General features: G+C 41.5%; 2 protein-coding genes across 3 annotated transcripts; both read right to left on the bottom strand.

The window, feature by feature from the left end:
* Nucleotides 1–378: 378 nt before the first annotated feature.
* Nucleotides 379–2,672, bottom strand: LOC110494750 (zinc finger and SCAN domain-containing protein 22). Its single transcript, XM_021570081.2, has 2 exons — nt 2,376–2,672; nt 379–2,123 (listed from the first exon to the last, which is right to left on the bottom strand). The coding sequence occupies exons 1-2, from the start codon at nt 2,548–2,550 to the stop codon at nt 1,180–1,182; spliced, it is 1,119 nt and encodes a 372-aa protein (XP_021425756.2). The 5' UTR covers nt 2,551–2,672; the 3' UTR covers nt 379–1,179.
* Nucleotides 2,673–2,927: 255 nt separating this feature from the next.
* On the bottom strand, nt 2,928–13,190 carry LOC110494749. Of its 2 annotated transcripts, none has more exons than XM_036950796.1 (13): nt 12,838–13,189; nt 11,909–12,303; nt 10,390–10,594; nt 9,900–10,031; nt 9,744–9,797; nt 9,509–9,632; nt 9,359–9,420; nt 6,049–6,097; nt 5,847–5,908; nt 5,446–5,645; nt 5,271–5,335; nt 5,093–5,190; nt 2,928–4,916 (listed from the first exon to the last, which is right to left on the bottom strand). In XM_036950796.1, the coding sequence occupies exons 1-13, from the start codon at nt 13,004–13,006 to the stop codon at nt 4,723–4,725; spliced, it is 1,809 nt and encodes a 602-aa protein (XP_036806691.1). In that variant the 5' UTR covers nt 13,007–13,189; the 3' UTR covers nt 2,928–4,722. The 2 variants fall into 2 exon arrangements, with proteins under 2 accessions (XP_036806691.1, XP_036806692.1); XM_036950797.1 differs by having other exon boundaries at nt 4,580–4,916; nt 9,918–10,031; nt 12,838–13,190.
* Between the last annotated feature and the right edge of the window lie 1,467 nt (nt 13,191–14,657).

Genomic DNA, 14,657 nt, shown 5'->3' with positions numbered 1-14,657 from the left:
CAATGTCAAAGTTGAGACCCCTTGAAGTAAACTTATTTCTTGCACAAAGAAACGAATGAGCTAGGTAAGCACTGCCTTATTCAACTATGGCTCTATCATATGTCTAACATAGGAGGGACCCTACTAAAACCCTGGAATGTTTATGTATAAACTTCACAATAAGTTGGTTTCTAGATTTTACACTATGCTGCTAGGCAGGACCTATAAGGAAAATAATATTTAAAATTGTAACACTTTTGTGGAGAAATAATTCAAGTGTACCATCTAGTGTTCAAACATAGTATTACAACAACATTGGTGAGGACAGATTGTCTAATATGACCACTTGTTTTATTCAGTAACAGACATTCAGAAATAAACGTTCCCACACATACTTAATCAATATGACTGAGTTAGTTTATTTGCAAGAAGACCAATCAGCTCCAACTGGAATCATCACGAGAAAATCAAGGGAGATAACACCAAAATGAACATTATATTACTCTCTAACATAGTGTCACCTAGCAATACAGGGGATGAGCCCAGTCTTTTCATAGCATGTTATTAAGCAGCTCTCTTAAATACATTCAGATGTACGGTGCCTCAGTTATGGGTCCGAAACACATCATTGTTTACTCCATGTGTAACTCTGTGTTGTCTGTTCACACTGCTATGCTTTATCTTGGCTAGGTCGCAGTTGTAAATGAGAACTTGTTCTCAACTAGCCTACCTGGTTAAATAAAGGTGAAATAAATTAAATTACATTTAAAAAATGACACATTCTATAATCCTCTAGTCTTACAATTAAATGTGAAATTTGTAGCACTGAAAATAAATGTCTTTATCTCTTTCTCTTCCCAATCGCTGGGCATTTTGAGAACAGAATGCTCTATCTAACCACGTAATTACCATTTTGAATTCAGACTGTGACAACAAAATGTGGAATTAGTCAAGGGGTGTGAATACTTTGAGGTACTGTTACTGTAGAATTAGTAGCACTGAAAATAAGAAATGTATTTATTTATTTCTCTTCCCAAATGCTGGGCACTTTGAGAACAGAAGGCTCTGTCTATCTAGCCTCGTAATTACCAGACTGATTCTGTGGTAGCGAACCATTCATGTAAGCTTGTGAGATCAGTCGGTTTCCGAGGTTACTGTTTATCCACTCATGGGCTCTTTCCACTCCAAGTTATCATTATTCTACCTCCCTTGGATGTGAGTTCTGAGGTGTCCCTTGATCTGTCCAGACTGACTGAATCCTTTCCCACAGACAGGACAGGAGTAGGGTTTCTCCCCTGTGTGTACCCTCAGGTGGGCCTTCAGGTGGGCTGACTGGTTGAAGCGTTTACCACACACATGGCAGCGGTAAGGTCTCTCTCCTGTGTGAATTCGCTGGTGTTCCCTAAACTTCCCTGAGTAGCTGAAGCTTTTGCCACACACACCACAGTGAAAGGGCTTTTCCTTAGTGTGAGAACGCTGGTGGACCTTGAGGTAACTGGTAGAGGTGAATGACTTCCAACAGACTGTGCACATGATTTGCCTGTGACTAGTGTCACCACTGTGTGGTACTGTGTGGGATGGCATGTGTGCCTCCAGTTGGGATAGCTCACAGAACACGGCTCCACACTGAGTACATGAGTGTGTGTCTGTATCCTCCTCTGGTCTCTTTTCTAGATCTCTCAGAACAATAGGAACACTTTCTGTGTTCTCAGTGTTCTGACTTTGTGTTCTAAAAGAGTCTGGACTTACTTCAGAGACGGGCTGAGACTGAGGCGAGTCACTGGTTGGTTCTGATAGTGATACTCCATAGCCATCAGGTTCTGTTTTGATCTGTCCAGTTGTGTTGGTCAGTAGAGACTCCCTCACACTGTTCTCCACAGTTTTGGTTTGGGGAAGATGTGAAGGCTGAGGTCGGTCCTCATCATTTTTCACACAGGGAAGAGTAGATATGGAGTCTTCTTTGGTATCAGACTCCGGAACTTGAAGATGCTCTTCCTTCTGACTGGTTCCGAGTTCACCCTGTTCCTCTTTAATCTGTGTGGTCTCAAGGTCCTCCTGGCCCAGACTGGGGCTTGACTCCTCACAGTACTGCTGCTCAGGTGGACTTTGCTGCTCCGAGACACAAGACAGTATGGACTGAGGGGCTGAGAGGAAAAGACGACAACAGACAATGTAATGACAGCCTCCAAGGAATCATGAGACAGACTTTCATCAAGTAAATTACAAGAGACCAAGCCTACACTTTGGCTCGTGAAACGGGATGCTGTCTTCCCTATAGAGTACATTGTCAAATACAATTCGGGTGGGATCTTTAACACACTAGTTAGCTAGCTAAGCAAGATAAGGCCTAAATAAAATGGGAACTACACTAGCTACTTCTCTAGCTTGATACATACCCAGCGATAGAACCGGTGTGTTCAGTTGTCGTTTCAGGTATTTGTTCTCTCTCTTTGTCCGGGATATTTCTTCCTGGTACTCGGAGATTGTGTCTGCGACAACTCTTAGTATTTCCCCAGCAGCTTGCATGAGACGCTCAGTCAGATACACATTCAGATATTGTAATTTAGTCATCGTTGGACGATTTTAGGGGCAAAAGATCTTCCCGAAATACACGTAGAGCTTGTTGTCAAACATGCACGTTGCACTCTACGGAAATGACGTCAGCGCGCCAGACACGTATCGGCGCGTCTACCATAGAAATGGAAGAACGTATACTTGATCTTTTATCTTTATCGATTTCTATGAGCAGAATACGTATCATATCTTCAAACAAAGCGAGTATATCTTCTCAGTAAACATGAATAAATATGCAGCAAACTACATAACTTTCAGTTGTAATCTCTTTGATTTACAATCATGTTACATCGTCTACTTTACTATCCATTATACTACCTGCACACATTTTTCCCTTTCACCAAATATATTTAAACCACATACCACACGGTGGCTAACTCCAGGCATGCATTTTATTTAGAACCAGAAGTCAAGGCTTTGTACATTATAAAATACTACTTCCAATCATTCATTCCAAAAATTAATTTTCATAACTTAAAAAACGATTAAATTAATCCTAAATTCAAAAAGGCAAATAATGATGATAGATACAGTGCATGTATAATACATGTGAAACATTAAAGCGGAAGGTGGCTGAGGGTACATCAGGTAGGCCTACAGTACAGTAGGCGTTAGCCTGGATGCATGCCAGTCTGTCTCTTGCAATCTTCTTATGCAATTCTCATGTTTGGCTTGACAATGATAGCAATGGGCTTGTCAAGAACACAAACTGATCTGGGACCAGGCAGTACCTGTTTCAGTCCGTTTGGTACAGTATTCATTTTGGCACTATTTTTTTTAGATTTAGACTAATCTTAGTCAGTTTGACTAAATTATAATTAAGTCTCACTCACATTTTTGTTATTTGAATAATGATTTAGTATAGTTTTTCTTGTCAACTAAATGCCCGTTAGTCACATCACATTTGTATTGCCTCATTAACACATAGTAAACATAAATCAGACTCCCATGTGCATAAACATACATAGCCTTGTCCTACAAACATTTTTCTGCATAACATCCTATTGTCTTCCCAGCAGCAGAAATATGATAAACATATTTAAGTATTAACGGGCCATGTAAATTCCTAATTCAGCCTACATAGATATTACACATTACATAAAAAACAAACAGACACACAAGCGCAGGGAGGGATGGTGGGAGGAGAGAAAGGGAGGGGGCGAGGTACTATCACGTATTGACACAGTAGTGTGGGTTGCACCTCCGTCACATCATTGTTCTCACCATTTCCCAGATGCCACAATGACCATTTCACCCAGTGATGTAGTCAAGTCATTAAACCTCAAATCCCAATCGAGTCCCAAGTCCTCTGTGCTCAAGTTCGAGTCCCTATTGCTTAACTCCCGAGACCCAGTGCTCGAGTCCTGATCCAAGTATTATGAGTCACATCTTTTGAAAGGTAAATCTCTCAAGCCATTTTCTCTGAGGAAAAGAGGGAGTCTTGGCTACAGAACCTGGCTATGAAATGCAGTGGGGAAAGTGGGAGGGTTGAGCGAGACTACAAATATCAAAGACAGCCTACTTTTCTAAACTCAAGGGAGCTAGACTGTTGTTTCACTATTAAACTCAACGCTGCTATTGTTTTTCATTTCATAAAGCAGCTTGTGTTTCTTAACCAGACAAAGGGTAGCTAACCAGAAGGTTGGTGGTGACTGGTTAGCTACGAGGAAGCAAGAGAGTCGCCTGAGCGATGTGTATAATCGAAGGTCTGTCCACACTCATCGCTTGCTCCCCCCCCCAGCTCACCAGGTGATGTGGCAAGTCCTTCCCACTGCTAATATTAATTGTGCTTATCACAGAAAAGCTCTCAATCTCTCCAAAAACTATTGTCCAGTCCACTTATCTGATTTTAGTCAGATCCTTTATTCTCGTCCAGTTTTAGTCAACTGGAATGAAATATCATTTTAGTTTATTTCTAGTTCTTTTTCTGGGTCTATTTATTCAGTTATAGTCTTGTCAATTGCCACTGAAAAATAGGTGCTTGCTGAATATTTTAGTCACTATTTTTGTTGACGAAATTAACACTGGTTTGGTAACTACTAGTGAATATGACCCAGGTAGAGTAGGAAGGTAGCCTGGGTACCAGTCTGTGCTATCATCCCACTCCTTGGCATGACAATAATAGCACAAACAGACAGGTACGCAGGCTAGAAGGAAGGTGTCCAGGCATTAATAGTCTTGCTCCTGTTTGATGTTGATGTGTTGTTGGATGTGTTGCTGTCTCTGGGTATGGGGGACCTGGGGTGACTGTCTGGGGGGTCTGCCTCCTCCTCCGCGTCGGTCTGGGGCGTACTTCAGTACGTTGGCCATCAGGTGCATCACAGCAGACTCTGTGGCGTACGGGTGGGTGATCATGATGCTGTCTGAAAGATTCAGAGAGGAGAGAACACAAGATCAGTGGACATTGAATCACATTAAAACGAGGCATCAACAAGGAATACATGTAATACTTCTGCAGTAAAATGATCGTCATCATCGTGGTCTGACAGACTTTCAGATCGAAACATTGAAATTAACTATTGAGTCGGGTAACTCTTACCAATAATGATTTTACTGAGGGAGTGTGTGAGAAAACTCTTCTTGGTTCCTTTCCTTCCTTTCATGTTGAAGGTACTCATCAGTTCATTGGTCATCAGCCTAAGAAGAGAACAGAGTCCGTATTTCAGCATTCCAAAAGTGTGTGTGTGTGTGTGTGTGTGTGTGTGTCCAGTACCCACCTCTCCATCACCCTGGTGACATTTTCCCTCAAGGTGTTCCCACCGATCCTGCTCAGGAACTGTTTCTGAGAAACATACAAACAAAGACAACTAGTTATTTTGTGTACGTTGGGGTTCCAACAACACTGTCATTGTAATGCTAGCTTATCACTCAATGCTCTGCAGATCCACGTACCATCTGGGCAGCGACCTCAGGAGGCTCTAGAACTTTCTCCAGGTTGGCCATGTCCTCGTAGGTTCTGCACACGTCAAAATGGAAATCTGTTCCAGAACCCCTAGAACCACCCCAGTGTTCTAGAACTCCCACCCTTCCTCCTAGATCCCACACTGACTGTCTGATGTCCACCAGCAGACCCAGGACCTGCTCCTGGAACTCTGGAGATGGAAGAGTCACAATGTGGTACAATGTAATCTTTATTGGTTCCCAGATTAAAATTAAACCTACACCTGGATTGAAATGCATGCTAATGGAGCTTTTAAATCCTGAAATAGGCGTAATCTGGGTCCGTGAACCAGGCCATTATGCATTTGTGTGTGACTGACCAGATTGATTAAATAAATAAAGAGAATACTCACGGTCATTTGGAAGAGGAAAACTTTGGGTTGAATTCAGCAGGTTTCCCATCATATCCTGTCCACTGTAAACACACAAAACATTTTTCAAAAAAGGGAGGATACTTAATTCCACAGCACTTACATCAGAGTGTGTTGTTACTTCCTATCCATCTGCCTTGGCATTAGTAATGCAAAGGTTACATTGTTGAGCTGCAGCACATACCTTAGGAATGTTCCCTCTCTGGACTGAGAGGTTGGAAAAACAGAATCCCCTAAAAAAAAGAAAGTGGAAATACCAAAGAAGTAATTCACATATAGTAGGATTATGTATTCTCTTACAACTATATACAATTGAGTAAAACTTGTAACGTATTAATATATATTGTTAAGCGTATTACGGCCATTAAAATCTCAGCTATTAACAGTAATATCAAAGGGGTTAGAAAACAACAAAAGGGTGTCATTGTACGCTGATGAACCTCTCCATTTGCCCTTTCAAGCCAATGTTGAGATGTCTAGGGTTTCTTTTGGAATACTCAGATTTTTAAATGTGCAGTTTTAACCTGCCTCGTGTTTTTGTAAAATCTTCTAGAAAATGTCAATTAAAAAATATCCTGCTTATTAGAAAGGGTTACTGTGAAATGTATTATATAGATTCTTGCAAGATGAATGTTCTCATTAAAAAATGATTTAATGTATACTTTTAATTCTCCTAAGTGTTTTGCTTATCATTAGAATTGTTGTTTTAATAAGTCTTGTGTGACTCCCATTTTGTAAATAGGACTGGTGGCGTTATGTCACACAGCTAACAAAAATGTGGAAATGTCTGCTCTACCCAAAATTACAACCAACTAATTGCAGAATTACCGCAAAAATGTAAGAGGAAAGTGGAAGGGGGAAAAAAGTAGGGAACTTGTCTGCCGGCCCTGCATTAAAGACAATAATTGGTTAAAGAAAATCGAGATAAATAAAAAAAAGTATACCAGTTTCATTTAAGGACCAACAATTTTACAGCTGTACCAAAAGAGTTGGGAAGAGATTTGACGAAATCAATTTATGAACTGATACACAAAATGACGCCAGATTCAAAACTTAGAATTTTTATATTTAAATTATGCAAAATTCTTGCAACCAATAGAATGTTATATATATTGGGGATACAACCTTCCCAGCTCTGCGGATTTAGCTGCGAAGAGACAGAATCATTAGATAATTTGTTTTGGTACTATGTAGCTTGTTGATGGTCGCAGGTCCAGCAATGGCTGAAGAATTGCAACATTTTCCTGGAGCTAACTATGCAGATAGCACTACTGGGTGATCTGAAAAGTCACAGTCAAAAATCGGTCAATAATATAATAATACTTTTAGCAAAAAAAAGTATTTTTAATTTACAATCTGTAGAAATTATGAGAATTAGAAAGGTTCAAAACTTGTGAAACATCACAACACAGTTGAAAAATATATGGCAAATAATAATCCAATATGGTTGGTGTTAAGAGATAGATGGGAGGGGTTGAATGAAGATGAAGGTTGGAATAATAACAAGATAACTAATGTCAAACATACTGTCTGTAAAACGCATATGGATTCTGAACTTTAGTGAAAGAAATAGATGGGAGATTGAGGTTAGAGGAAGGACAGGAGAAAAAACAAACAACTATTGTAAAATAAACCTGTGCCCATAAAATGTATATAGTGTGTATAAGCTGGTAGTAGAAGACTAAGCGTTAGGGGAGGGGTGGTAGAGTTAGAAAGTAATAAAGGAAAATATATATATTTTTAAAAGGTGTATATATATACAGTACCAGTCAAATGTTTGGACACACCTACTCATTCAAGGGTTTTTCTTTATTTTTACTATTTTCTACATTGTAAAATAATAGTGAAGACATCAAAGCTATGACATCACACATATGGTATCATGTAGTAACCAAAAAAAAGTGTTGAACAAATCAAAAACATATACTATATTTTAGATTCTTCAAAAGTAGCCACCCTTTGCCTTGATGACAGCTTTGCACACTCTTGGCATTCTCTCCACCAGCTTAATGAGGAATGATTTTCCAACATTCTTGAAGGAGTTCCCACATATACGGAGCACTTGTTGGCTGCTTTTCCTTCACCCTGCGGTCCAACTCATCCCACACCATCTCGATTGGGTTGAGGTCGGGTGATTGTGGAGGCCAGGTCATCTGATGCAGCACTTCCATCACTCTCCTTCTTGGTCAAATTGCCCTAACACTGCCTGGAAGTGTATTTTGGGTCATTGTAAAACAAATGACAGTCCCACTAAGCGCAAACCAGATGGGATGACGTATCGCTGCAGAATGCTGTGGTAGACATGCTAATTAAGTATGCCTTGAATTCGAAATAAATCACAGACAGTGTCACCAGCAAAGCAGCCCCACGCCATCATACCTCCTCCTCCATGCTTCACGGTGGGAACCACACATGCGGAGATCATCTGTTCACCTACTTACTCTGCGTCTTAGAAAGACACGGCAGTTGGAACCAAAAAAACTCAAATTTGGACTCTTCAGACCAAAGGTCTAATGTCCATTGCTCGTGTTTCTTTGCCCACGAGAGTCTCTTCTTATTGGTGTCCTTTAGTCGTGGTTTCTTTGCAGTACTTCAACCATGAAGGCCTGATTCTCCTCGGAACAGTTGATGTTGAGATATGTCTGTTACTTGAACTCTGCAAAGCATTTATTTGGGCTGCAATCTGAGGTGCAGTTAACTCTAATGAACTTATCCTCTGCAGCAGAGGTAACTCTGGGTCATCCTTTGCTGTGGCGGTCCTCATGAGACCCAGTTTTATCATAGCGCTTGATGGGTTTTGCAACTGCACTTAAAGAAATTTTCAAAGCTCTTAAAATGTTCCGGATTGACTGACCTTCATGTCTTAAAGTAATGATGGACTGTTGTTCCTCTTTGCTTATTTGAGCTGTTCTTATCATAATATGGACTTGGTATTTTACCAAATAGGGCTATCTTCTGTATACCACCCCTACCTTGTCACAACACAATGGATTGTCTCAAACGTATTAGAAAGGAAAGAAATTCCACAAATGTACATTTAACAAGGCACACCTGTTAATTGAAATGCATTCCAGGTAACGACCTCATGAAGCTGGTTGAGAGAATGCCAAGAGTGTGCAAAGCTGTCATCAACACCACGGGTGGCTACTTTGATGAATCTCAAATATATTTTGATTTGTTTAACACTTTTTTGGTTACTACATGATGTGTTATTTCATAGTTTTGATGCCTTCACAATAATTCTACAATGTAGGAAATAGTAAAAATAAAGAAAAACCCTTGAATGAGTAGTTGTCCAAACTTTTGACTGGTACTGTACTTATATGTATTTATGTGCAAATAAATATATTGGGACTTGGAAGTGATGTAGCTTCCATTAATGTAATCTATTTGCAATTTTAAAGCTGATCTACCCCCTAAAAAACATATAATAAAATAACCCTCCTTTGGGCAACATTCGCACAGGACCATTAGACAGCCTTTGTTTCTCTCACATGCGTCAGAAGAGTGTGGTCCCTCTATGAGGTAGCTCTCCTTGTTGAGTGCGTCATCAAGGCTGTAATAACAACAAAAGAGATTGATCAGAACTGACATAGAACACTTGTGTGACAAACCAATGGACCGGTAGATGCAGTGAAACTTGCCCTCTGAGCTCAGACGGATCCAGCTGAGGTTCTGCTTCTAGAGCTCCAGAACTCTCCTCCAGGGTTCCAGATTTCGTCATCACTCTCCTCTTCAGAGGAGGAGAGTTTGAGGATCCTGACACACCTTTGGATAAACAGGCAATGAGTACAGCTACAGAATTGTGTTCCATACATATGGCTAGTTTAGTGAAAGTACAACACGGTGGCCCAATACATTCTCTAAGGATTCTGTCACCTGTGTGTATCCTTCCATCTCCACTGGGTCCTCCTTGAGGTATCTGATCAGTGCCTTTTGTAAAAGTTGATGGAAATCAAATGTTCGTCAAACACACTGTCCTACAGAAGCAATCCTAATTTATCAATGTCTATGTTAAGGCTATCTCACACTGACCGGTAACGTGCCCCTCACCCGTCCTCCTCTTCCTCCTCCTCCTCTTCTTCTTTTGCGTGTTGGGCTCACTGTCTCCGTTGTCAGTGAGCTCATCACTGGACCTACTGTAGCCTTCACACTCTTCCAGAGATTCTGAAACCATACAGGGTAGCTCAATCTCAGATTCAGGCTACAGCAAAATTAAGGCAGTTCTATACAATTAAAAACATTACATTACACAACAGATTTCTCAACACATTAAGAGTGTAGCTGCAGCTTCCCTGAGAGCATTCTGAGAATTGGTAGTTTGGCACAAATAGAGTTAAAGAGGGATATGGGATCATTCTTATTATTTCAGTCACTGGGGTGACACACTACAAGGAGCTTATTTACATTTCACATGTATTACTGCACTTGATTTTCTGAGAACTTTAGGGGAAGTTATTTAAACATCAAACATAACCACTAAAAACTCAACATCATGTACGTGGTAGGTAAGATGCTTCAGTACCTGAGAATAGTTTGACTTTAACAAGGTCATATGTCGTCCAATTGGCTCCTGGCTTGTGTCTCTCTTTCAGAGCCTTCCTCCCATTGGCTGGAGGCCACAGGACCTTCCTGCCCACCACCCAGGTACTGGGAACCACACCCTCCACCTCCTCCTGGCCTTCCCTCCACACCGCACAGCACCAGAAGTCATCCGTGTTTTCATAGTCCTGGAACCCACATAAGGAAGAAAGGATAAACATGCACTCTTTCATGTTTATTATATTTGTTACCAATGGTTTTTCATTTTCAGGTAGAACATCACATAATTCAGGCAGTTGAGGGGGTACGAGACCAGAGTAGTTGTTTGTTGACAACATCCTGTCCCCAGGATAGATTCTATGTTCTATTGTTCTACAAAGTTCTAGAGTTCTACATACTGAGCTCGACTAAATTCATATTTTAAGTCATCCGACTTAGCTGATTTTCAGCAGTTATGAAGCTCTCCCGCTTTGGAGGGTTGCTTCTTTCCGTTGAATCACCAGCTTCGCTCATTCACCCAACTTTTCACCTTCTAACATCTTCTTGACATCTAATGTTTTGAGGGACGACAATCATCCAAACCTCCACCACTAAATAAAAACGAAAAATCTGATGGTTTGTTTCAAGAATTCTGACATTTATTTACCAAAATACACAACACAACAATGTCCAAAACATCCCATTTACATCCAACTGCCCAATAACTATTTTCACCAAAATCACACGTTGGTTTCATGCTTTAAAAATACAATAAGTAGTTTGGATGTTTATGTCCATTGACTTCCAAAATGTATATCAGAAAATTCTGTTTCAGTACTTGTAGGCGTAACAATGTAAAAATACCTTTTGACAATTGCTTTACATAGACAATGCCATTTAGGTAAAATGCTTGATTAGACACATTATTATAAATAGTTAGTCTAAACTCATAAATAGCTAGCCTAAACATTTTCAAATCATTTCCTACACTGAAATGGATTTGAAATGGAGTTATAACCCCTATCCTGTACATTTCCACTTAAACATCTACCGCATCTCCCTCATAGGCCTGGTAGGAACATCCTGTCCCTAGAATGTGTTACAAGGTGTCTTTTCACCTTGTTGGACTGACTGAAGCTCTTCCCACAGACGGGACAACTGAACGGTTTCTCACCTGTGTGGACTCTCAGGTGTACCGTCAGGTGTGCGGTCTGATTGAACCGTTTTCTACAGATATGGCACTGATAGGGCTTCTCCCCCGTGTGAATCCTCTGGTGACCTTTCAACCTTCCCGACGAGCTAAAGGACTTACCACACAAGCCACAAAGAAATTGCTTCTCTTTCATGTGCATCTGCATGTGTGCGTTTAAATGGCCCATATGTCTACAGGGTTTCCCACACACCTTGCAACACAATGCTGTGTTGTGGTGATTTTGAAGGGACTGTTCCATGTGTAGTGGTATCTGTAGCGCCTCAAACCCTGACAGTAGTCCTTCACCACCTTCCACCCCCATCATACTTACACTGTTCTCACTATGTGCTGCCGAAAGGTCAAGGTTCACTGACGAAGAGAATGTATTGGGGTCACTTGACGGATCAAATGGACAAACACCCAGTCCTTCAGTCTCTGTTTTGATTGGTTTGGATGTTGATGAGCTGGACAGAGAGCCTCCCTCTCTACTCTCCCCGGTGAGAGTTTGGAACTGACTGAGTGAGGTGTGTTGAGGTGTGTTCTGATCATAGTCATCATTTCCATTGGAAGGAGTGAATATAGACTGAGAGTCCGGTCCTCTAAACTCATTTTCCTCCTTCCTGGTCCTTCTCTCCTGTTTCTCCATAGTCTGCCTTGGCTCTGGTTCCTGCTTTTGCCCAATGCCTCCCTCCTCCTCAGATTCTACAGGAGCAAAGGGCTCTCGGTCTGAAAGTCAAGGAGGGAAAATGTAGTGTCGTTAGCAAAGCACCTTTACTTGAGCTATCACGACCTGCTACCACACAGTTCTGAGTTTGAGTAGCTAGCTATTGAGGAACAGAATACACAGAATGTACTGACAACTATGTTATTTTCAAGGAACATTTTTCGTAACTGGTTAGGAGAGCATTTTCCCTAAACCTTTTCCTAACCTTAACCTCAGTCTCCTAACCTGCTACGAAAAAGTCACTTCCTTATCGACGTGGCGTGAAAAGAGTGTTTCTCGATTTTCTAGCCATGAATGCTAACGTTAGCTAGCCGTCTCTCTGACTGCAGAAAACAAAGATACAGTAGCTACATTAGCTAACACGCCAAGCTAGCCACTGGCATATGACACAGTCATAGTTGGTTAGCTAAAACAAAGCACATTCATAACGGCATATTTCAGAACAAATACATAGCTAGCTACATAATGTATGCTCATTATCCTCGTTAGCGCAGTTTGCTATTCAAATAACGTAGTTAGCTAGCTACATTACCAACCTGGCCATGGAATCCCAAACTTGCGTCTCAATTGATCATTCTCTCTCTTTCCCTGGATGATTTCTTCTTGGTATTCTAATATTGTCTCTTCCACTTGCTTATATATCTCTTGGGCGGCTAACATCAAACGTTCGGTCAAAAATACATTTAAAAACTGTAATTTGGTCATTTTGAGGGTCGATGGCAGCCGGGGCACATCCACCCTAAATAAACACAATAAACCAAACGGTTTTTGAGAATGTGACGCTTTCTGGTGACGCAATCAGAAAATGACTCGCGGTTACAATATGTACATCTGCCGCGTTCATCAACGCCTGGGAACTCGAAAATCTGGGGAGGAGAAATCGTTGTGAATGGTCAAACAACTCGGGAATCCAAGTCAGAAACTCGGGTATCTTTCTAGAGCTCCGCCTTCCCGACTAGAAAATCAACGACGTCATAATTTGAACTGTTTTTTTTTTCTTTCTCCTGAGTTCCCAGTTGTCTTGAAAGTGTAACCGGTGTGAAATGGCTAGCTAGTTAGCGGGGTGCGTGCTAAAACAGTTTCAATTGGTGACGTCACTTGCTCTGAGACCTTTAAGTAGTTGTTCCCTTTGCTCTGCAAGGGCCCCGGCTTTTGTGGAACTATGGGTAACGATGCTTCGTGGGAGGCAGTTGTTGATGTGTGCTGAGGAGCCCTGGAAGGGGCGAGGAGAGGGACGGAAGCAATACTACTACATTGGTGCCGTGACCCGGATCACTGGTTGCTGCGGAAAAGGAGGAGGTCAAAAGGGGGGTGACTGTAACCGGTGTGAAATGGCTAGCTAGTTAGCGGGGTGCGCGCTAATAGAGTTTCAATTGGTGACGTCACTCGCTCAGCCCTGGGACCATGCCTCAGAACTACCTGGCCTGATGACTCCTTGCTGTCCCCAGTCCACCTGCTCATGTTGTGGCTCCAGTTTCAACTGTTGTGCTTGCGGCTATGGAACCCTGACCTGTTCACTGGACGTGCAACCTTGTCCCAGACCTGCTGTTTTGGAACCTCTTTCTACTGCACCTGCTGTCTCTAACTCTGAATGATCGGCTATGAAAAGCCAACTGACATTTACTCCTGAGGAGCTGACCTGTTGCACCCTCTACAACCACTGTGATTATTATTATCTGACCCTGCTGGTCATCTATGAACGTTTGAACATCTTGGACATGTTCTGTTATAATCTCCACCCGGCACAGCCAGAAGAGGACTGGCCACCCCTCAGAGCCTGGTTCCTCTCTAGGTTCCTGCCTTTCTAGGGAGTTTTACCTAGCCACTTCTACACCTGCATTGCTTGCTGTTTGGGGTTTTAAGAGGCTGGGTTTCTGTACAGCACTTTGTGACCTTTGCTGATGTAAAAATAGCTTTATAAATACATTTGATTGATTGATAATGCCAAATTCTCTAAAACGACTTTGGAGGCGGCTTATGGGAGAAATTAACATTAAATTCTCTGTCAACAGCTCTGGTGGACATTCCTGCAGGCAGTATGCCAATTGCACATTTCCTCAAAACTTGAGACATCTGTGACATTGTGTTGTGTTAGAAAACCCATTCACAGATGCTAACTAACTTTAGCGACTATTGAAGGTTCTATGTTCTTCTGGCCGGGGGAGTTTTGTTAAGAGCTGCAAGAACGTGCTCTGAATGTTAAAACACATTGCTTGGTTGTGGAAACATCTGGAACGTATCTTTCATATCAGCAAGACATTTTCCAAAAATCTGAAGGTTAAATTACTACACACCTTTATAGGGTTCCCGCACTGTCATGTGTCCATGTTACAGTGGTTGTTTATAGACAGAAGGC

The sequence above is a fragment of the Oncorhynchus mykiss genome, chromosome 17 (assembly GCF_013265735.2).
Source record: "Oncorhynchus mykiss isolate Arlee chromosome 17, USDA_OmykA_1.1, whole genome shotgun sequence".
NCBI lineage: Eukaryota > Metazoa > Chordata > Actinopteri > Salmoniformes > Salmonidae > Oncorhynchus > Oncorhynchus mykiss.
The sequence above is the reverse complement of the archived record's forward strand: the minus strand, read 5'-3'. Positions and strand labels throughout refer to the sequence as shown.